Here is a 23,171-nt window from a genome sequence, read left to right as displayed (position 1 = left end):
CATAATATTCATCTAGAATTGATAAGAAACATATGTCATACGTAAACCTTGAGATAAGTTTTAGACACAAAAAACATTATTTTTTAAAAACTATTCTTTTCTTTTCTTTTATTTTCTGAAGAATGTGTTTTTTTTTGCTGTTTTACAAAACATATTGTACTACGTTCTAGGCTCATCAATATCGTTGATCGGATTTTAGTTTTAGAAACCGATAAACTATGACACTGTTGCATTTCTGTGATCTTCTCCTTTTTTGGTAATGTAAAGAGCTGCTTTATACTGAACATTTTGGTCCATGTCTCTAATGGGGACAGGTCCTGTTGGGGCTAGATAAGCTATATGATTTTCGTTACCTTATACACTTAATGTAATTATATCCGAACTCTCTATAGCTATAGAGTATTCAATTGCTTCCGGTAATGTTTTTGAGCTGAAACAACAGACATTTTTATAGAAATTCTCCCGTGTGTACTTTTTCGTTTTAAAAAGACGAGTTTGGGTGTACCTGACCGGGAGCACGATGACTTCTGTCAAAATACCCTTTGGGCAATAGCCACAGAATGTCTTATTTGCTCACAAAGTTCATTATCCATATTAGGATTAGTAAATTTCCTTAACGCATTAATCTTGTCCTGGGGTTTGACATTTCTTTTGGGTGATACCTCTTTTCGAATCCTTCTCTGAAGTGCTTAGGGTCCGCATGGGCCAGTCCTTTCGTAAGAATATATTTCCAATCGTTAAACTTGAGTCCCTCTACACCCTGCTTTTGGCTGCTAGACTTGATAATTTAGAGCCGCAGATACAACAAAAGGCACTTTAGATAACATGGCTTCAACTTATCTTAGATTTGAATGTAGCAGAACCTTCTGTCTCATCTTGGATACGATAAACCATGTGACTTCAGCATAATGTCCAATATGACACTCTAGTGCTGCTACAACATTATACTATGTCTACTAATTTATATTTAAATGGAAAGTTTGGGTACAAACGTGCTCAAGATATTTTGAGCACCAACCAACTGATCCAAAAGTTTATAATGAGACCTTTCTGTTGGATATCCATGTCAGGCCTACACCTAAACTGAGATCCTGGTCGCCTAAAGTTGTAAGGATTGTACCTCTGGTAATATAGCTCACTCACTTGCGAATTGGTTTCTTGAAGTCATCCATTTTACTAGCTCATTAAACAATACCGAAGCTCAGATAATAAGAGAGCAGCAGATATGGGAAGGAGATCCTAGTTGGTTTTCTCTTAGCAAATAAATGATCTACTCATATGGTATAAAACAACAAAAGAATAATGTTTCTTACCATAGCACATAACAAATACTGGATCTATTCCATTCCCTCTACAAAAGAAACAGGTCTATAAAATTACTGCCTTTGCTCGTTGAGGTATTATAGTGATACGTGGTCCATAAGACTGCATTTATTTTCCTTATTTTAGGACAGTCGCTTCATCGACGACGATCTTGTCTGATCCAGCAGCTTCATAATGGTTTGTCTTTATATCTGTAGACAACAAATTTAATCAATGGACTTTATATATTTGTATTACTGCCATAAACTCTCTTGCCTTTGTCTCATTGTTCCAGTCATGGCAATACACTGTATTTTTTTAAAATCAATCAATGAAGTGAATGGCTCGCCTTGTTCATTTTATTTTGGCGAACTCGAACTTTGCTATTTCATTTCTGAGGTGCCTGTATTGCTCTGGGTACCAAGTGGTTCTTCCTAAAAAAATGCATTTTCTGATCTGTTTTCGAAACCTGTGGCGTAGTATGACACTGTATTGGTGTCTCTCGTATGGTGTTTTTTTTTCTTGTGTTTGTAGCGGTCTACTTTCGACCCCTCGACTTGACGCTTTAAGCTTGCTATCGTATATTACAGCTCCAAACCCTCGTCTCTTTTTTTATATTGATCCAGTCTTAATTTTCTGGTGACTGATATACCCTAGTTATCTCTTCATACATGCTGTATATGTTATTTTCCAGTTTAGCCATCCCTTGATTAGGTAACCTCTCATCAGAGAAATCACCGCCAGATTTTTGCTTTCTAGGAGTCCCGAATAAAACTACATGTCAGCTTACTTATACTATATCTTATAAAGAACTCAGCCGAATAAGATGAAACTTTGTATTCTAATAGACACCAGTATATAAATTAAGAGCTTTTATCACTTCTTAGACGCTATTTGACTTACTTGTTTGCAAGAATACGGAAAACTCCTGGGCCAAGTATCTCTCACTTGTGAAGAACCTAAGCCTTGAGATATTGATTATAATATAAAGACCATTTTTTATATTGTACTTTGGCTCTTATAGCATGTTAAATGTACTCGATTGAGCTGTAAAAAAAGATTCTGCAAAAAAAAAAAGAAGACAAGATAAGGTGTGGTCAAATGAAAGAAAGAAAGAAATATCTATTCTTGCGGAAGTGATGCTTTTTTAATTGTGACGGTTTTATACATATTAAAAGACAGTGCACATTTATATATAACTGAAAAAATAAGCTTTAATATATCAAAATTGACCAAGATTCCTATCTACTATACACTGCACTTAATTATTAATCTATATTCCCATAAACTGTATCTGTCAATAAGTAAAGCTAATGGGTTAAAATACGGCATGCTATTAGTTTAAAAAGTTACGAATTCGTAAGTGAGTTATAAGGTCGGTATTGTAAAACTGACTTATAAAAAAAAAGTTACGGACTCATAAGCTGTTACGAGGCCGGAGATTTACATTCTGCCACTTCCTACAGTGTTAGATGGTTGTGACTGTCACAAAAGCTCATTTCCAACTGTAACATCGCACCAAGAATCGTGTGCAATACAAGCACATGTACACTGAAGAAAGGTTCTGTGATCTAAAATATATATATACAAGAATTTACACAATACCTTTTCTTGAGTTACAGTCATATTGAAACCTAAACTAAATAATCCAGAACATCAAGTCTAAAAACTTGTAAGAGTTTGACATTGAATTTAATCAAAATTAAAAACTCATTGTGGGAATAAGAAATATTTCAGAAATGCTTACATGTATTTAAACTACATGTCTTGTTCTATCTTTTATTTTATTTTATTTCTTTTTAAAAAAAAGAAAAAGACTTCTTTGGTCTACTTGTTACACAGTGGCTTCTTGCTAATAATTTTGTACTTATTTCCAAGTCCAACAAGTAGTACAATTTCTGGATTTACTGTAAATAGTTGAATTTTCTGAAAATCCTCAAAATGGCATTTCTCTTTTTACTTTAACGTTTTTACTCTTCCCTAAGAAAAATGCGTAGCATTATAACTGCTATTCTTTGTATTGGGCTAACGGGCTTGGTCAAGGCAGTAGACCCTAGTTGGGGTCAAGGTAATTTGCTGTTCTTTTATAATAATGAATTGTTTAGAAGGATCAGTTTTTTTTTCTGTTCATAAAACTAACACTTTGATCTTGCTTATCTTTTATTGCTTTTAAATATCAATTTTTTTTTAAAAAAAAATAGAGTGCGCCTACATTTCCCTGACTAGGCAGATATATTGTTTTGGTAAATTCCATACTATTTTTTAAGAGAAGAATATAGCCATACACATTAACATAAAAAAAAAGATTATAATATTGACATTGATATTGATCACATCTTATTTCATTTTTCGATTCATTCATAGGTGGAGAGCCATATCTACCCAACGATAAACAGATGCCAGTCTATGCTTTGAACGTAACAGACAACAGCGTAGTTGATATCGCAAACCCAGCATGGAATACTATCCCAGGCTACCCAAACAACATCAGACCAAGCGCTGCAAGTCGATTTATATTCACTGGAATTCCAGGAACCGACCTAGTATACCTTAAGGGCGGTGTTGTATGCTCCTCCTGTACTTTTAACCCAGGATACCTATACAGTGTGACGACCAATCAATGGACACAAACGAGTACAGATACACCAGTGTAAGCCTACACATAAAAAATATAAATAAACATACTATACTTTATACTTACCGTTTACGACTTGACTTTAATAGATACGACGCTTCTTTCACTCTTGTGAATAACAATCTTTACTACTTTGGTGGCCAAACGTAACGACAATAAATCAACTATAAATACAATCTACAATACTTATCTTCTCTACCATTATTTAGTAATAGTGCAACTGGTAGCACCACAGCAGGAACTATATTATACAATACTGTGTACACTGTAGTTGCCAAGGTACGCTTTTTGTTTTTTCTTTAATTAAAATATACTAAGCGATATACATGTTTTTAAACATGTACTTAAAAACAAAAGTGAAAAATAAAGCAAAGTAAAAAAGTTATTAATTTTTATTCCATTAATTTTATGTATTCTAGACAGGAGTTGGCGCACCAGCTATCTCGGCTTTGGGTGGATCATCTCTACCTCAAGCTACATGGGCTTCTTCTATGGTTTATGCTGCTACATATTCAGAGCTTCTTATTATTGGTGGACAGGAATATGCCAATGGAACAGTACCTGTTGCCATGGACGATGTTATTGCAGTTAACGCACAAACGGGCGTATACAGCAAGTGGAATGATACAAAATCCACAACCGGAAGCTTACCTCCTACTAGATGGGGACACTCTATGATAATGGGTAAATTTACAGAGCATATTAGCATATTGGCCAGTACTTTTATTGACAAAGATGTTACTATATTATATTATGCGTTTCTGTTTAGATTCTAGCAACACCAACGGAATTATGTTTGGCGGTTGTAATGGTAAGTAAGACTCGGTCAAGCTCATAAAAATCCATACAGGGTGCCAATTAACATATTTCAATTATAGAAAATGGAGAAGCAATGAACGATCTTTGGCTCTACAATGTGGCCAATCATACCTGGTCCCCACAGAAGACAACCGGAACACCACCTACCCCAAGATGCAGACATTCTGGTAAATATACATTTACTCAAATATATACTGACTTTTCACCTAATATTCTCTAATGTTCTGATTAATTAATAGCTGTTGTCGTTGGAAATTACATGTTTGTTTTGTTCGGTGGAAATAACGCTGTATTTGGCACGGATCTCAATGTTGCTCTTGACATGACTACCTGGAAATGGACCACTGCTCCTGTGTTCGGAACTCCTCCTGTTTCCTCATCTGCACCTTCGAGCCCTTCTTCAACCCCATCAGGCTCTATACCAAAGGCAACCGCTACTGCAGCGCCTAAAAACGATGATGATAAGTCCTCTGGACTTTCTGGGGGCGCTATTGCGGGTATTGTTATTGGAGCTCTTGCAGGCGTAAGTAATGATTTAAAAGTAATTCATATTTATCTATGTTTTTCTCATTTTTTATTTTTGTTATTTTAATTTTCTAGGTTGCAATCATTGGTGCACTCCTCTTCTTCTTTGTTTTTAAGAAACGCGATAAGTATGCGAACGCAAATAATCATACAGACAATTTCAGCAAGGGAGAAGCTGTCTCAAATAAGCTGAATGATGAAATTCTCTCCCAGCCAAGAGAGGGACATAAAGACATCTCTCCAGAAAAAGGAATAAAGCCTGATCAGTCACTTCCTGGACCTGCATTACCACCAGGCCGTATAATGCTTGAGCCAGTTAAGCCAGACGGCGGCTTTTGATTCCATTCCAGTTCACATACACCTTAGCCGATAATATCTAATATATCTTTATATAAACAGCATACACCTGTTATGCATAATCAAAACTTTTACCTCTAGGCCTTGTGTAATATCCAAACAAGGTTTATTTTAATGCCTTTCTAAATCATTCAAATTAGCCAAGATCATAATAATAAATAATAATATAATAATTATCTAGAATTGATAAGAAATAGACAACATACATAATCCCTGCGATCGGTTTTAGACAACAAACCGTTACTTCTATACTTTTTCTTCTGGGGAATGTTTATTGAATGTTGTACTAGGTTTCTGACTCATTCATATCATTAATCTGATCTTAGTTCTAGAAGCCGATAAACCATTTTTTACCGTTGTATTTATGTGTGTGGTATACACACCACAATTGAGTGAAGAACAGACCCCACAACCAAACACTGGTTCCTTCTTGCTAATGAACCTGGCAAGTTAACAATCTCCGGAACTGTTACACACCAGGCACACGTACACTACACACTCATACAGTGTAAACCAACCATTACACAACAGGGATTTGAATTACAGGGATTTGAATAGTAGCAGATATAAACAATATTATTTTGTCTCTTTAATAAATAACACTCTCACAGTATCTACTTTTCCCATTATTGAGATACTAACCCATAAACAATCCCGAATACCTCAATGTGCATTTGTTTTTGGTAATACAAAGAGCTGTCGTATACTGGCCTTTTAAAGAAGATGCAGCGTTAAACTCGAATAGCACAGTACCTAAACTGCCTCCCAACGAGACTAAACACAATACAGTCAATATCTTTTCCTGGCACACAACTTTCTTTTTGCCCACATGACGCAATTAAAACAAATCATACCATCTTTTCACATACAGAAAGCTCATTACAAAGGCAATGTATCATTTGGAAGCTACAAAACCCAATACGTTAATACGAATGTTTGGACTTGTTTCTTTTAAAAAAAAGCAAGCCCTATAGTGCTTCATCAACATGTATTTCTTAATATTACTTTCTGTCAAACTAATATATTCTATTCAGCAATATCAAAAGAAGGGTTCTTTCGTTATTTCTGTGTCTTATAGTCTTGAAATAGATCCTTTTAATCATATATAAAGGCTCCAAATATTTTAAGTATAGAATTGGTAAAAAATCCAAATAAAGCAAAAGAAATCTATACAATATTTGTGTAAGCGTTTTACAGCTTAAAAGAACGTGTATTAGATATATGCTGTTATTGAAGACATTTCCGTACAGAATATAGTAGTAGTTGCCTTTTCAATACATAAATCTAGCACACAGTATTATATAAAGATGAAGTATAAACTATTTATGTAAATACCATTTAAGAGATGTCCTAGAATCAAAAGACTTCCCAACTTTACTACATTTTTTTTGGGTCTCTATTTTCTTCATATTATACTTTTGACTACCTTAAATATACCTTTACCTCATTCTGTTTTACCATATGCAGTGGGTACTCATAATGTACAAGAAAAATCACATTAATATCGACTCTTACAAAGGTTTGTAACTTCTTTACACAAAACATAAATTTGATAATATTATCCCATATGTTTTCCAAAAATGACTTTGTAAACTTTTTTTTGCTATTATAAACCAGCATTGGATATTCAATCTTTATTACTTATCCTACTATTGTTAATATTTTAATCTACTATTATTATTATTAGAATAAAAATCACCATGCATATGTACAAATGTATTTGAGAATAAAAGAAAGTAAATAAACTCTCTATTTGAATGATTGTAATAACATGTTGCAGCGAGTAATTGTGTAGAAGAAACCGATTTCAATGTTAGGCACCATTCCTGATGCAATTTAACCTTGATTGGGTGCATCCATCAAAAAGGATGTAGTACATAATCACATCAAGAAGATAATGTAAAGACTACCTTGACATCAATAAATCTCTACTGTGAAAGAATCAAATAAGAATCTGGTGAAAGTTTAAAAATGATGTTTTCTATTGCAATCAACAATGAAATCGAGTAATGTGTAATTATTTGTTTAGATCTGTGTTGCATCTTGGGGTTAGAAATGTGCGTTCCTAAAATACAAGTATACAAACTTTCTTAGGCGGGGTTGAATCTTTTCCTAGAGTATAATGTACAGGGAACTCAATAGTAATATGAAAAATATTTTGGCTAGAAACATGTAATAGTTTATAATTGTCGATGTATTAAATCAGCATAAAAACTAGTTCCTTAACCCAGCACCGAAGTTGTGGAAGACTTTTGTGCACTTGTAGATATTGGACTGAAGTGCATTTGTCAAAGCCTCATTCAAACTGCCGAGGGTATCTTCTTGAATCTCACTTTGATTGTAATGATTTTGTCATTTTTGGTACTCCTCTACTAGTGAATGATAGCTTTGGTATTTTTATCTTTTCTCAGGGAAAGGTTGATTTGTATTCCTTCAATTCATTTTGAGCGGTCTAGAAAGAAGGAAAAAAGAACTACAATTTTATTATTAAGAAATAAAAGGTTCAAAAAAGGAATGATAATGATAATGCTAAAATAATTATAGAAAATACACCCACCATAATACATATTTTCACTTCGATAGCTGCCTCGTCTACACCTTGAACGTCTTGTCTTCTCCACTATTTAGATACATTCTAAATATGAATGAATATTAGAAACGCTATCAGATTTTCGTTTTGGCTTAGTTATTTTTGGGTACAATACTTTGTCCCATCAGGATTAATTCTCACTATTTTGTAACCACTTCACTGCCAAATATGTATTATTCAAACACGTATACCCAGGGTAATGGATCTGGGCGAAGATTCATGTGAGAAATCAAACTGTACTTTTTCATAAATTATTGTTGAGTGGAATCTAACTAAATACTACGAAATTATAAAGTGTAAAGGCTAGTAGAGATATATACTATCGTATGTATTTAGATAAGAATACCTACTCTGGGATCAAGAGGTACTTCAAAGCTTTATATCTTTGTACAAATGTTTTTTTTTAAAGAAGCTCCTCTAATTGTCACACAGTGGCTTCTTGGTAATACTCTGTTCCTTCTTTTTACTTTTTCTTCCTTTTTTTTAAATTCCAACAAGTAGTACAATTATATTTAATCACAGTGTAGCCATATTCCAAATGGTTGATCCTTTCAAATCAGACTTTTTCTTTCTCGTATTGTCATCATCTACTAAGAGAAAAATGCGTATTGTCTTTGCTGCCATTCTTTTTAGTGGGCTAGCTTGCATTGTTCAGGCAATAGACCCTCGTTGGGGTCAAGGTATAATTTTATCTATTATAGTGAACCACTAGTCCTATTCCCCCATTTTTTGGTAACATAAAGCTAATACTTTATATTTTTTACTTAAATGTTTGTCTCGCATATTGAAAACATGTAAACAGGATGTTCCTATATCGATCAAACCAGACAGATATATTGTTTCGGTAAAACATACCTTTTATATAGAAACAAGATTTGATCCAGTTGCACCTACAAACTATCAATATAGTAATGCTTATTTCATTAACTGCTAATCTATCTTTAGGCGGAGAACCCTATTTAGACTATCACATTGATATTTATTCTTTCAATGTTACCAGCAACAGTGTACTTGATCTTACGAATCCAGAATGGACTCTTATTCCAGGTGTTGCAAAAACCATCATTCCAAGAGCTTCAAGTCGATTTATATTTTCCGGAATCCCCCGCACTGATTCAGTATTTCTTCAGGGCGGAAGTGTATGTCCTACTTGCACTTACAACGGAGGATACTCTTACAATGTATCGACAAATTTATGGAAGCAACTGACTTCTACTACACCAATGTAAATTCGCACATATCCACCAGCAATATAAATTATATATGTATCTTATATTATAATTTATGTGTGTATAGAATGGATACTTCTTCCGTAATTTTGAACGATATTATCTATTATTTTGGTGGTCAAACGTAAAAAAAAATTAAATCGAAAAATGATATACTTTATTATATTCATTTTTCAAGTTTTTTTTCTTAGTGCTGCTGTAACTGGTTATCCTACAACATCTACTATACTGTACAATATACTATATACTGTCAATACCAAGGTACATTATTACTGATTGGGAAATGTGTAATACTTAAAGATATATCTTGTTGTGTTAAAAAGTAAAAATAAAAAACTCGTTGTTTTTATTATAACGTTCTTAAAATATTTTAGACAGGGAATTCGTCATCAATTGCGGCCAGAGGTGGATCCCAGCTACCTCAAGCAACATGGTCATCATCTATGGTTTATTCTTCCGCTTATTCATCAATTATTATTTTTGGCGGTCAGCAATACTCTGATACAACAATACCTGTTAGTATGAAAGATATTTTCTCCATTAATCTCCAGACAGGCGTGTACAGCAAGTTGAGCCAAACAGTAGCTACCACGGGTGATTTACCTGCTACTAGATGGGGTCAATCCACAGTCATGGGTAATTTGCCACGCGCGCTTCAAAGAACGATTTCACCGATATGTTGACTAGAGCTCTTTTACTGTACTTTATTCTTTAGATCCTACCAATAACTATGCAGTTATGTTTGGTGGCTGTAATGGTGGGGGAATATCTACCATATTTATAGACCTACATATGACTATTTATTAATAGATCAATTATAGATGCCGGTGAAGCAATGAATGATGTTTGGCTGTATGAGATCGGTAAACGCGCTTGGTCAATACAGACAACAACCGGAATTCCGCCTACTCCAAGATGTAGACATTCTGGTAAATTACTTTTTCTCATATTTGATCTATAATTCTTACAGCTAATTAAGTTTCTCTTTCTTTGGTTTAATAGCTGTTGTTATTGGAAAATATATGTTGGTTTTGTTCGGTGGAAATAATGGTGTATTCAACTCTGATATTAATGTCGCTCTCGACATGACTACCTGGGCATGGACTACCACCCCTGCGATTGGCTCACCGTCTGATTTTGGCACACCAATTGTTTCTCCCCCTTCACCGTCTCCGAATGCTTCGGCAACACTATCAAGCTCTGGACCAAAGGCATCGTCTACACAAGCGAGCGAAGAAATTCTTGGAAACGGTGGTAGCTCATCTAGAATTTCTGGAGGCGCTATTGCAGGTATCGTCGTTGGATCTATTGTAGGCGTAAGTTATTATTTAAAAGTAACTTTTACATGGGGTATATTTTTCTCATTGCTCTTATATCTCAAATTTTTAGGGTGGAATTATTGGCGCACTTATCTTCTTTGTATTCAAAAGACGCAACAAGTATTCGAACGCAAATGAAGTTGAAGAGAAAGATAGCGATGTTGAATTTGCTATTAATGAAGGAAATATCACAAGCTCACCCCAATCTGGAGAGGGAAGTTCGACCAACTATGCTAATAGAATACTTAAGCCTGACCAGAAAATTGGTGGACCCGCATTACCAATAGGTCGTATTATGCTTGAGCCAGTTAAGCCAGATTTCAGATGATACCGTATCAAACTGTAAAATAGACAATTCAGAGTAATGTAATATGTCTATCTATCGTTATAAATAATATGGGTATTATACATTCAGCAGATATATTTGCCCATAGAGTTAGTAGAATTCCTAAATAAAGTGTTATTTTTTTACACTTTTCTGAAACAGACAAAGTATCCAAGTGCATAAAAGTAAATCTTGAAATGGTGTTTCTCTCTCTCTCTCTCTCTCTCTCTCTCTCTATTTAATCTACAGTAAAAAATAAACGAACAAAAGGCACTATTTAGTCAGAATATTACTCTAAGCACACCCTTAAACCGTTAAAAAAAGCTTGTATGAATTTCCCATTAAACTCGGCCGTTTTTACCATATGTCATTCTCTACAATTTCTATTAAAAACACATTTTTTTTTTGGAAAATGCTATACTAGAAACAGACAATTGAAGGCTGCAGAAAAGAGGAAGCAAAGGAAAGATTCGGAATCTTCAGTGTATTCAACCAATAAAACCAGAATAAAAATATCTCTGATTGCTGTTATCAAGTGTATCTGGAGTAGGTTTATTTTCTGAAATTCGGATAATTAGCATAATTAATCGAGAAAGTCACCCAATAGTGGTATGCATTTATAATCATCTTAACATATATCAGTAATTTAATTTGTGCTAAGCTAAAACAACAAAGAATTATCTCTTTGCTTTTTCAAAAACTCTATATATTCTCTTTGATTTAATATAGTTATAAAAAGTTTAAAGCATATGTTCATTAAGAATAACAACGTTTAAAATATTACTTAAAAGAATTTTGGAGCCTCAAGATATTAGTCACCAAGCTTGGAAGCTATAAAAAAAGATGTATTACTACCAGCATCACTTTTTTCAAACGCAAGGTTTTATAGAACTTTACTTAAACTTTGTGAGCAAATGAATGTATGCAGTTAGAATTTAAAGGAAAAGGATTTAGTCTCTATTGATTTCAAAAACAATTGGTGCGGACAGTCTAATACTTTCGAAGTTAGTTCGAATGTATATATTAAATAAAGCTCAGTACTCATAATACTATCTTTTCCATCAAAAACATGCTCTTCTCAATCCAAGTAACAATAAAATGATACTGGACTGTCAGAGTTTTTTGAAATTTTGTGGAACTTTTGGTCTGTCAACAACAGCTATCTTGTCATTGATAATATCTGTATTTATAACGTACTGTATATAGGAAAGTATATCAAATCTCGAGGATGTCTACTTATTTTGTATTGTTCTGAGCCGAGACCAATTGAATAGTTCTTGTCTGTTGTCGAGAGTAAATTTAAGCAAAATAAGTTCCTGGAAAAATAATCACTTATTACTAGAATTGGTGAGGCTTGTGATGTTTTATAGTTGATTGATTGCAAAGGGGTTTAGTCTCATTCAGCAAAATGTTCTGGTAAGTGCTTTAACAAAGAAAAACTGTAAGAAAAGTAAAATCTAAAAAAAATACCTACCAGTTAGTCTACACATACGTTTACTCATCATCCTACATATTTTGGCTCGTGAATCATTTATACTGGCTGTTGAATGGAATATGGTTTGTTTTATTTGCTTATTGACTAATTATGTTACTGTTTTAAAAGGCAGGGGCTTTTACAACTCTGATAGATGGGAAAGAATTGGTTGCACATGGAGTTTATTATTGTTGGGTGATATCTCTTGAGATGTGAAGAATCAACATATAGAATACAAATTCGGTCGAAAACATCAAGTACAAGCAAAAATCAGAAATAACGGTGACCAGGTTTGGAGAGTCATTTAAACAATTTGGAAATTTAATTCCAGAAAGTTTATACATGCCATATAGATCACTTGAAGGTAAGACGAAGATATAAAGACTCATTGTTCTGTCAATTATATGTAAGCCCATGACATTAGTAATATTTTGCGTATCCAGCGCGTCTTTACAGAAAATTAAGACGCGTAGAAGATCGCGACAAATTGTATAATGGTTAGAACCTTGATGTGCGGGGTTTGCCTCTCCAAAACAAATGTTCTATTTCCATTTGACATCTTGCACTATGATGATGCAAATGATGAGCTACCAACTTAGCAAACTCTGTTGTTGTTTTTTGTTTCCAAAATTGTTTTGTTTGTCCATCGCAAGAAAAACACCTGTATCTGGTTTATCAAATATACAACACAAGAAAGGATCGATATACCGATAGAGAAACTTCATTTAATTTGACTATTTTACAGTAAATACACGAAGTAGCTTTTTGACTAGTTCTGCTATTGCTTTGGTAAACTTGTACTCGTGAATAGTAACATCCAACTCTAATAGTTTTATCACAATCTCCTCTCTCATTATTGCAGTAAATAAAATGTTTTCGATTATCTCAATTATTTTCATAACTATGTTGATAAGAATTTGTGGTGGCTTGATATCCTAAATATCGTAAACACGGTCAACGGTAACCTTTAGATCGCGTTCGTCGAAAAATAACAGAAAATCTTCAGCATATTAATTTGGAGACAAAAATAGAGTTGATGTAAACCCCGGGGTATATTGGCTATGGTCTTCCAGAGAAAGTTTCAGTTTATGAGTCAAAAAAGATTTATGAAAGTCATAAAATTAATCCATAACATCGAAGCCGTCAATAATGAGCCGGTCATCATAGCAAGGAGGTACAGTCGATAGACCTGAAGGGTTCATTAATTTAAAATCAGCTTCTTCAATGTCTACAGTGTCTTCAGCACTTCGTTTGTTTGATGAACGTGGTGGAATCACATTGCTTTCTTGCTGGAATGCGTGTAGCATAGACCCGGGGTAGTCATTAATAAAATGGTCTTTTAAAGCATTCAAAAGATTTAAATGAGCAGGACAAGACGGACAGCCAAAATGTTTTTTTTTGATATCTGGATGTTTGCAATCAGCTTTTACAAATAAATAATCGGGCTTTTGTGGCGTCTGATGCCAACAGATCGATCTAAAAAATTTCTTCCATGTTTTTTTTTTTGGAATGATGGAGTAGTTTCTGTAGCGCATATGCTTTGGAGCATAAAAAGCATGTGTGAACTATTTTAACCAATTGATGTTTTAAAATTAACAGCTCAGTAGACATCCTCGAGATTGGATATACTTTCCTATATACAGTACGTTATAAATACAGATATTATCAATGACAAGATAGCTGTTGTTGACAGACCAAAAGTTCCACAAAATTTCAAAAAACTCTGACAGTCCAGTATCATTTTATTGTTACTTGGATTGAGAAGAGCATGCTTTTGATGGAAAAGATAGTATTATGAGTACTGAATTTTATTTAATATATATTCGAACTAACGTTGAAAGTATTAGTCTGTCCGCACCACGTATATCATTAACAATACCTTTATATACTTTAATTATTATTTTGGCTTTTAAAGTGTTTATTTATGTCTAAAATAAGGTCAGAAGCTATCATCTTACAGTGTTTCTTCTTGAGATTGAAACAAATTAGGAAATGTTTTAGACGAACCAAAATAACTGTAGACAACATGCTTACTCTTTGTGGACGAAACGAGAATGAAATTTAGACAGAGAAGTTAGTTTTCAGACAAAGTAGATATTTATTCAATTTTACCTGTAACTGTCTAAATGCCTCAAAGAGACAACCTATTTATATTACAGTGATCGGACTGTTGTTGTTAGTGTTATTGGTGCTGCCGACTACTGCTTGCTCGCTTGCCTTTATCAGATCTTTGGAAAGCGGTTGGTTCATAGGCTCCTCTCCAAGTTGACAAGGCAATTGTTATAATATTTTTTTCAGCAATGACATCTCGCTGCTAATTTTTATTTTTAGTTCATCTGGTGCATTCCGTTTTTGCACCAAATATGCTTTTATATCTGTAACAATAACTTTCGAAAAGAGTATGTGCATATTTGTAGTCTGACACAAGTAATGTTATGTTATCCTAACAAATGTACACAAAAAAGAAGGTTTTGTGATGGAGAACCAAGATGAGCATATAAACTATCTTTTTTAGTAAGTTACCAAGACCAGAAAAACCTAATCAAGCAACAAATACTTATTGACTGAAAAAAAGTAGACCTTTTCCATTGAATTAATAAAAATGCAAGCCAGCACTATAACATAAAACACTACATATGAATGGCCTTTATTTAAGCAATATACGTTTAGATCTTTTGGACACTAGTTTTTTTTTGCATACCTGTCGCACAATGGCTTACAAGTATCACTATACTCTTTTTTTTTCAACTCCAACAAGTAGTACAATTTATGTCTATTTACAATGTAAATGTGATTAACGTTGAACTTCTCAAATCAGCATCCTCTTTCTTGTTTACTTATCTTTTATTCCATGATGCGTAGTATATTTTCTGCTATTATTTTTCTTGTCTTAACGAGAGTCGTTTACGCAATAGATCCTCGTTGGGGCCAAGGTATATGCCTACTATCTATAATCATGAAACTCTTACCATTCGTCAACACATTTTTATATTGACTTCTTTTTCTTTTATAAAAAATATTAAACACATATATAGGATGCACCTACATTGATCGGACAGAGCAAATATACTGCTTTGGTAAAATATCTTTCTCTTTAAAGAATATGGCTTTGCATACAAATTACAGATATTAATATTGATATTGATTCTTTTACTTGACTTTTTGACTGTATTTAGGTGGAGAACCGTTCTCGGAGAACTCTCAGCAAATTTTAGTCTATGCTTTAAATATTACTGGCAATAGCGTACTCGATCTCTCAGAGCCACAATGGACTGATATTCCAGGCGACCCAAACGGCATCAGACCAAGCGCTGCGTCCCGTTTTACGTTCACTGGATTTCCTGGAACTGATACATTTTACATTCAAGGCGGTATTGTGTGTACTTCCTGTAACTATAACTCAGGATTCAAGTACAGTGTGTCAAGTAATCAATGGAACCAGACTAACAAAAACAAACCAGTGTAAGTCAATACATACATGTATATATAGTATAACTGAGTGTAGTGTACAATCCACTTATTGTTTATCATGGGATCTTTATAGAGTTGATGCTTCTTCTGCTCTTGTAAACGACATTCTTTATAGTTTTGGTGGTCAAACGTAAAAAAAAAAGAATCAAATATTGACATTGTCTACCATACTTATTTTTTACCTTTCTTAGATCTCCTTTAACTGGTTATGACCAATCAAATACTACATACCGTAATACAGTGTATTACATAAATGCTAAGGTATGGATCTATTAGAAGAACTATATATATTTAGAATTTTTTCTTTCATATTCAAAGTACAAATCATAAAAGTCTAGTATTATCCCGTTAACTTTATATCTTTTAGACAGGAGCTGATGGACCATCTGTTAAGCCTCAAAATGAAACACAGCTCCCACCGTTTACTTGGGCTTCTTCCATGGTTTACTCTTATGTTTATAGATCCCTTTTTATTTTTGGCGGCAAACAACTTTCTGCTACAGAAGTAACTGCTTCTATGAGTGATATTACTGTCGTTAGTCCACAAACAGGTGTATACAGCAAATGGAAAAACATAAGATCTACAAGTGGAAGTTTGCCTCCTGCAAGATGGGGACACTCTACAATCATAGGTACTTTACAAAAGGGCATTGAAATAGATTTCTCTGTACTTTCATTTATAAAACTGTTAATACATAACATTATACATCTACATATAGATTCTAGCAATCGTACAGTTGTCATGTTTGGTGGTTGTAATGGTAAGTCTATTAAATTTGGATTTGTAGCCTTTGCAAAAGATTAATTGATCAATTTACACTAGATTCTGGAAAAGCGATGAACGATCTTTGGCTATTTAATCTTGATGACGCGGTTTGGTCTCCACAGGAAACAACTGGAACTCCACCTACTCCAAGATGTAGACATTCTGGTGAATATATTATTTTTAGATTTAATCTATTGACTGTAAAACTAATTTTTTTTCTGGTTAATAGTCGTTGTTCTTGGAAAATATATGCTTGTTTTATTCGGTGGAAATGATGGGACCTTCAACTCTGATATTAACGTCGCTCTCGACATGACTACTTGGAAATGGACAAATGCACCTACGAATATTTTACCATCTGATTCTAGCCCACCGATTGATTTTCCTAATTCTTCGTCCCCACAAGGGAGCGAAGGAATTAATGAAGGTGGCGATAGTTCATCCAATATCTCTGGAGGTGCTATTGCAGGTATCGTTATTGGATCTATTGTAGGCGTAAGTTATAATTTCTGAGCGATCTTTTTTATATGTAATACTTTTCTTATCGGCTTTTTTTACAATCTTAAAACTTTAGATTGGTATTATAGGAGGACTCTTCTTCTTTGTGTCTAAGAAACGAAACAGATATTTAAGCGCCAATGCTCATGTAGAGGAGCTAGTTGGCAAAGATGAAATAACTGCTAATCAGATCCATAATGAAAACTTATCACAAGCAAGAGGGAGTGATTCAACTAAACCTCTAGAAAATACGATCAAGCCTGACCTGAAATTTGGAGGAATGGCGTTACCACAGGGGCCCATAATTCTTGAACCAGTTAAACCTCATGGCAAATAATACCATTCCGACTGATAATATACACCATTAGTCATAATACTTTCCCATTTTGCTTTTATATAAACAATATATATATATATATATATATATATATATATATTACATCTAGGTCCAGCGTAATACTTAATTACAGTTTTCTTGAATGACTTCATACTCCATTAAAATATGACAAGTTTATACCAATATAGTGATATTTTATTTATTTATTAATATCAACAATTATATATCACTAAGAGAATAAAACACAAAGCCGGCTCAAATTTAACAAAGTTTATTTCTATAACCTTTTTCTGAAAAGAAAAGGTTATTTTTGTGGCTATTATATAAGGTAAATTGTACTACGTTTTCAACTCTTCTCTATCTTCAATTTTATTACAGCCACAAGTATCTTTAAGCCATTCGATGTTACTGTATTTATGTTCACTTCTTTGTCAACAATACGACAAGCTACCTAATGTCGACATTTTTTTTTTAGAAAAAAAGATGATTAAACCCGGTTCGCACAATTTATAAGATACTTTCTAAAACATTGTACACAAAACAGCCTATTCTTTCTTTTTGGTCGGGTACTTGTTTGTGTGTCATGGCTAAAACAAAATATCATTCAATCTTTGCGTGTATAATTTATGCGTTATTGCAAAATGAGAGCACTAGTCTTGAGGGACAATGCTCTAAAATATAATGGTACCAATACTTGATAAATAGTATATATATTTAAAAAGAAGAAGTAATACAAAAAGAATATATTTTTGCTCTTTATGCATATTATTATCTCAATAGTAGATATTCTAGCTCACATGTAACAGTTAGTGTTGGTAGACCTTCGAAGACTTGCAAGCAGTGTTGTTGATTGTCTTTAGGTATTTAATGAAGAGAAAAGGCACAATATCAACAATTATACACGAAGAGATCAGAGCCAGAAGCAATTCATTAAAGTTAGCACTAACATACATCGACGAATATCGCACAAGCAAAGTAACTTAGAGCCTATTAGGTCTGCAAAAATTGTAGTACGAAGCAGCTCTGCCCAATAAGACCTTTGGATTAAAAGCATCTCTAAAATGTACTCAAATGCAACAAATTGAGTATATTGTGGAATAGAGATATCAATGCATCCAAAAATATGCTCGATATCTGACTTTCCATTTAGCAAGATCATGGTATACTAATAGTCTTAAAAAAGACAAATCGCCGTACAGAAGACTGTCCTACCTGGAATAGTAGCTAAGAGATGTATTACATGGTAGGCTGTCTACAAAGTAAATCTGATTTATTTATCCAAAAACTTAAAACTAAAAAAAAAAGTGATTTGTCTCAATTTGTTGTTCTCATTGGTCTAGAAAAGAATTTTAACTTGTCTCGATCTCAAGCCTAAACGCTGCAAACACTCTAAATCAACCCTTAAAACCCCGAAAAAAGCTCGCAATAAAGCCATTCTTTTCTACCATATAGGTATCCAAAATATTGAATTGCCAGCCTATAAAAATCATCCAATAAGATTAAATTATACTCAACATTTCTTTCACAGATTTTTTTTTGTTTCTTATTCTCTCCATCATTCCGCCATCTTGACATGAATCAAAATGAACCCACAATAGACCGATTTTCTACTAAGAGGAAGCGCGGTCGACCTTCTAAGAAAGATCTACTTACTCGCACCAATAATATAAGACTTCCACTTGCTCCTCGCATTTCTCACTCCAACACTAACTCTCACGCTCACGCTCACGCTCATGCTCATGCTCACGCTCAAGCTCACGCTCAAGCTCACGCTCAAGCTCAAGCTCACCCCCACGTTCGTCCTCGCCCATACTCATATACTCCTGCATATATGCCATTGTTGGCACCAATGCCTTTACCGATATCTAACCCTATATCCACTCCATTACCTGCTCCACCACCACCACCTCCACTACGTATTATTGAACATATTCCTCCTCGTCAAGTCGAAACTCCTAGAACTCATAGTGGTCAGCCTAATACAAATAAATGGACACATTATAAAGCTATTAACGCCAGGGAATCTTTGATTATATGAATACTTAATAGAACATACATTAGCACCTCCAGAAACGTCCTCTGAAGTCATGCAATGTAAGCTATAATATAGGAATGTATGTATGTATATGTATATACATATACCTTGAGTATTATTTTGGTACTATTATGTAATACATGTGTGTGTGTTATAGTACTCAGGGATTTGAATACAAAAATCGAGACGCTTGAATCAGAAGTAAAAAGATTAACAAAAAGCAACAAAAAGCTGACGGCAGAATTCAGAACTCTCAAGGAGGCATCAAAAGATGTGTCGGCTTTAACTTCTGTTCAGAAAGAACGTATCAGTGGTGAATTAAATGAGCTATTTTGCTCGGAAAGTTCTACGTTCTCAATTACATCTGCTATGCGCTTAGTATGTTTCCGTTATTCTCTAAGCAATATCTGTATCTAAAGTTTTCTTGTTAGGATGTCTTGGAGAAATTTGGGCTCCAGGACAATGGTCCTTTAAAACGTCTTGGTCTTTCATACATATCAGAAGAATGGTCCATGCTAAGAAGTTTAGCAAAAAGACGAGTAACAACACATACACAACGATAGGTCATATAAGACAACTAAGAGTACTTTATAGGTTCTTGGGGGAATATCTTACGAAAAATGGGCTGGGAGGTCTTGCAAAGAAGTTGCATCCCAGTGGTTTAAGGTGGAAAAAGGCTCAAAACCCATCCTTGATGCAAAAGTGGCCATTCTACGTAGTGTGTTTACAGGACTTCCAACGAGCAAGTCTAGTGGGTCTATAAGAGACAGGACTGCAGCCTGGGGTCTTGTTTCTGCTAAAATTCAAGAAGATCTCGTGGACGCTAATCCTTCCTTGCTGCTTGCAAATTGCAAATTGTGGATAGCAAAAGACAAGGAGTATTTATCTTCTATGGGTGTTAACCAAGGAGCAAAAGGAGAAAGTGATAGTGAGATATCTTCTAGCAGCTCTTCACCCGAAAGTGAAATCAGCTACAATAGCTAGCTTATTTGTAGTAAATAAATATATTTTTTGTTTTGCTCTTCTTGGCTTTCTATTATTCACAACTAAAAAAAAATTGTGCATAATTTTAGACAATTGAACCCGAGAGTAGAGATAAGAAAGAATAACAGGAAGAATGTGTTTATCAAATATAACTATAATATTAATTTATTCGATAATAATATCACAAACAGTGACATTTGGAATTAAATAATCATAGAAAGTTTGGAATTATACGCTTTAAAGCATTATTTTAACTTTAGAAATTACCTATAAATGAATAATATTGAACCTTTTTGTTACAATGGGTTTATAATCTTTTGGTATTGATGCCGCTGTTGTTGCTGATTTTATAAAGCAAGAGAGGAAACCATATTTATTTATGCAGAGTATCTTGGAGTTAATATATATATATACCTTATTCAATTCTTTTCTTTGTTTTTTCTTTATATCTAGTATTTTCATACTTTTAAATAACATTTCTCTTGTATATATATATTTTATTACAGCTAAAATATATGCATACGAACCTGAACTTGCACTTTTTGATCATTCAATAGCTTAATCTACAATGATTTATGTGACTGGCAATCTTTTGAGTGTATGCAATAAAACAATGATGAATAGATTTAGATTAGATTATACTAGTCGATTCCAATGTAATGTCAACATCATTAATATATTAATCAACAAAGTATTGATTTGTCTTCAGAATTGACATCTTTTATTAATATATTCTGTGTCAGGGCTGATTACTGGGTATCTCAACAGCGCCATTGGTGCAAGTACTGCAAAAAGTTTATTGCCAACAACAAGCCTGTAAGCTACGGATGAAACACGAAATTCAAATACTAAAACACTAAATTAAAAAAAAAAAGTCGATTCAAATCCACGAAACAGGTCTTGCGCATAAGAACCAAGTTGAGAATTTTCTTCGCGATGTTTATAAGCGTGGAAAGGAAGAGAAGAAACAAAGTGAGAGTGTCCGTAGAGAATTACAGCGCATTGAAAAGGTACTCTAGTATGATTGCTATAAATATGCAAACAATATCTGGAAATTAATAAAATTATCTTAATTAATTTGTTTATCTACTATCAACAAGGCAGCTCTATTATCATATAATGGAAAAGATACAGGAAATGTTCCCTTACAGGCTTCACCAGCACCAGCCGTACGTAGTGGAATAGAAGCTTACGGTATTGGTGAGTATGGCTCTGGATTATATGGTTCGGATGCCTTTGCTCGTTCAGAGGGGAAAATGCCTGTACCAGAGCACCCGAATGTGGATAAAGAGCCTGTGGATGAAGTAGTTTTACAGGGACGTGAAGAGTGGGCAGTCCGTAGTGCAATTGCATTGGCAGGAGAGTGGGAAACAGTCGTCCCTAAGCCTACGTCTGCTCCGCAAAATACTTCTGAAACATCTGCGTCGGCATTAAAGAAGGAAGATCCTACTCGGCCAGAAGAGGAAGAGGAAGAAGATGAAGAAGACTTGAGAAACTTCAAAATCAAGGAAAAAGAATATCCTGTCACTATCACTAGTCTCGATGAAACCGTTGAAGTAGAAGAGATGGTTTTCAAGAAACGCAAAAATACGGCTAGTACTGTCAAGAAAAGAAATATTCGTAGAAAGACTGACACACAAGATTATGATTAGAAGTGTCTTATTATTATAAGCAAAAATAGCACTAAAGAAATTTTGGCTTTCGAGTGTAGGCCATGGGCTAAAAATAAAAGGTTGATGTTGTACAACCAATGGGTTACAGTTTGTTTGCTTTGGTAAGAAATTTTTGATGTCTTAAATTATATAAATTTTTGGTCATGTTAAATGTGTGGCATCATGGGAACACAAATCTGCGCAGACCAGAATTAAGGTTAGCACAGCCCTATTTTATAGCCTTTTCATTGGGCCCAGATGAGTTGAAAACAAGTACCTCCTCAGTTACTCTTTCCTTTTTTCTCTTTTTACTTTCTCTTCTCTCAATGAACAAGATCCTTGACATGATCAAGCCTGATCTACTTGAAGGATGGCTCATGGTTATATTTTCATCGGTGGCATGTGTTGCTGGTGGTATGTTCCGTTTGTAAACCCATGTCATATCGATTGTATTTAACTCTGTGATGTTTTGATGAAGCTTCCGTGGTGTTTGTGGACAAACTATGGAAACCGCATAATGGGGAATCATTACTAGAGAGCAGATCCTTCTTGGCTGCGTCTATGGCTCTTGCATCTGGAGTTTTACTTTTTTCATCATTGTCTATCCTCTTGCCAGAAGCGAGTCTGCGTCTAGGGTCACCTGTCAAGACCTATATATGCTTCTTTGGTGGGGCCCTCTTTACCCTTTTGCTGACGCGTCTTATACACTGGACAACTCCAAATGCGATTCATGCTTGTGGTGCCCCACCAGTCGAGCATGCAGTATGCTGTGAAGATAATCACAGTCACTCGCACGTTGACACACCACCGCTTGAACATGCTCACAACAACGATGATTACCATAATCAATTGG

General features: G+C 34.3%; 9 protein-coding genes across 9 annotated transcripts; 6 read left to right on the top strand and 3 right to left on the bottom strand.

Moving 5' to 3' along the window:
- Positions 1 to 1,440: 1,440 nt before the first annotated feature.
- Positions 1,441 to 2,928, bottom strand: PHYBLDRAFT_61624 (hypothetical protein; the record flags this gene model as incomplete). Its single annotated transcript, XM_018440832.1, has 5 exons — positions 1,441 to 1,514; positions 2,093 to 2,143; positions 2,206 to 2,267; positions 2,767 to 2,873; positions 2,908 to 2,928. 5 exons carry the CDS (start codon positions 2,926 to 2,928, stop codon positions 1,441 to 1,443), a joined length of 315 nt encoding a protein of 104 aa, XP_018298613.1.
- A 2,071-nt stretch (positions 2,929 to 4,999) lies between these two features.
- Positions 5,000 to 5,842, top strand: PHYBLDRAFT_156919 (hypothetical protein). Its single transcript, XM_018433533.1, has 2 exons — positions 5,000 to 5,279; positions 5,357 to 5,842. The coding sequence occupies exons 1-2, from the start codon at positions 5,016 to 5,018 to the stop codon at positions 5,618 to 5,620; spliced, it is 528 nt and encodes a 175-aa protein (XP_018298612.1). The 5' UTR covers positions 5,000 to 5,015; the 3' UTR covers positions 5,621 to 5,842.
- Positions 5,843 to 8,396: 2,554 nt separating this feature from the next.
- PHYBLDRAFT_61622 (hypothetical protein) lies at positions 8,397 to 11,104 on the top strand (the record flags this gene model as incomplete). The annotated part of the gene is made up of 13 exons (XM_018440831.1): positions 8,397 to 8,449; positions 8,524 to 8,592; positions 8,638 to 8,670; positions 8,751 to 8,908; positions 9,095 to 9,136; positions 9,174 to 9,453; positions 9,525 to 9,581; positions 9,649 to 9,718; positions 9,832 to 10,093; positions 10,173 to 10,214; positions 10,279 to 10,386; positions 10,460 to 10,773; positions 10,847 to 11,104. 13 exons carry the CDS (start codon positions 8,397 to 8,399, stop codon positions 11,102 to 11,104), a joined length of 1,746 nt encoding a protein of 581 aa, XP_018298611.1.
- A 1,066-nt stretch (positions 11,105 to 12,170) lies between these two features.
- PHYBLDRAFT_61621 (hypothetical protein) lies at positions 12,171 to 13,382 on the top strand (the record flags this gene model as incomplete). The annotated part of the gene is made up of 6 exons (XM_018440830.1): positions 12,171 to 12,188; positions 12,308 to 12,448; positions 12,488 to 12,517; positions 12,705 to 12,770; positions 12,807 to 12,939; positions 13,321 to 13,382. The coding sequence occupies 6 exons, from the start codon at positions 12,171 to 12,173 to the stop codon at positions 13,380 to 13,382; spliced, it is 450 nt and encodes a 149-aa protein (XP_018298610.1).
- Positions 13,383 to 13,696: 314 nt separating this feature from the next.
- Positions 13,697 to 14,825, bottom strand: PHYBLDRAFT_161210 (hypothetical protein; the record flags this gene model as incomplete). Its single annotated transcript, XM_018434360.1, has 3 exons — positions 13,697 to 14,140; positions 14,688 to 14,719; positions 14,744 to 14,825. The coding sequence occupies 3 exons, from the start codon at positions 14,823 to 14,825 to the stop codon at positions 13,697 to 13,699; spliced, it is 558 nt and encodes a 185-aa protein (XP_018298609.1).
- A 601-nt stretch (positions 14,826 to 15,426) lies between these two features.
- On the top strand, positions 15,427 to 17,647 carry PHYBLDRAFT_161209 (hypothetical protein; the record flags this gene model as incomplete). Its single annotated transcript, XM_018434359.1, has 10 exons — positions 15,427 to 15,508; positions 15,611 to 15,652; positions 15,752 to 16,037; positions 16,066 to 16,176; positions 16,238 to 16,307; positions 16,414 to 16,678; positions 16,766 to 16,807; positions 16,870 to 16,977; positions 17,042 to 17,307; positions 17,387 to 17,647. The coding sequence occupies 10 exons, from the start codon at positions 15,427 to 15,429 to the stop codon at positions 17,645 to 17,647; spliced, it is 1,533 nt and encodes a 510-aa protein (XP_018298608.1).
- Positions 17,648 to 18,278: 631 nt separating this feature from the next.
- PHYBLDRAFT_161208 (hypothetical protein) lies at positions 18,279 to 18,806 on the bottom strand (the record flags this gene model as incomplete). Its single annotated transcript, XM_018434358.1, has 3 exons — positions 18,279 to 18,340; positions 18,445 to 18,501; positions 18,599 to 18,806. The coding sequence occupies 3 exons, from the start codon at positions 18,804 to 18,806 to the stop codon at positions 18,279 to 18,281; spliced, it is 327 nt and encodes a 108-aa protein (XP_018298607.1).
- Positions 18,807 to 19,220: 414 nt separating this feature from the next.
- On the top strand, positions 19,221 to 20,666 carry PHYBLDRAFT_161207 (hypothetical protein; the record flags this gene model as incomplete). The annotated part of the gene is made up of 5 exons (XM_018434357.1): positions 19,221 to 19,617; positions 19,697 to 19,741; positions 19,840 to 20,060; positions 20,114 to 20,221; positions 20,277 to 20,666. 5 exons carry the CDS (start codon positions 19,221 to 19,223, stop codon positions 20,664 to 20,666), a joined length of 1,161 nt encoding a protein of 386 aa, XP_018298606.1.
- Positions 20,667 to 21,234: 568 nt separating this feature from the next.
- PHYBLDRAFT_184357 (hypothetical protein) lies at positions 21,235 to 22,318 on the top strand (the record flags this gene model as incomplete). The annotated part of the gene is made up of 5 exons (XM_018438919.1): positions 21,235 to 21,264; positions 21,312 to 21,322; positions 21,359 to 21,482; positions 21,542 to 21,676; positions 21,767 to 22,318. 5 exons carry the CDS (start codon positions 21,235 to 21,237, stop codon positions 22,316 to 22,318), a joined length of 852 nt encoding a protein of 283 aa, XP_018298605.1.
- Between the last annotated feature and the right edge of the window lie 853 nt (positions 22,319 to 23,171).

This window comes from Phycomyces blakesleeanus, assembly GCF_001638985.1.
Source record: "Phycomyces blakesleeanus NRRL 1555(-) unplaced genomic scaffold PHYBLscaffold_1, whole genome shotgun sequence".
Classification (NCBI taxonomy): domain Eukaryota; kingdom Fungi; phylum Mucoromycota; class Mucoromycetes; order Mucorales; family Phycomycetaceae; genus Phycomyces; species Phycomyces blakesleeanus.
The sequence above is the reverse complement of the archived record's forward strand: the minus strand, read 5'-3'. Positions and strand labels throughout refer to the sequence as shown.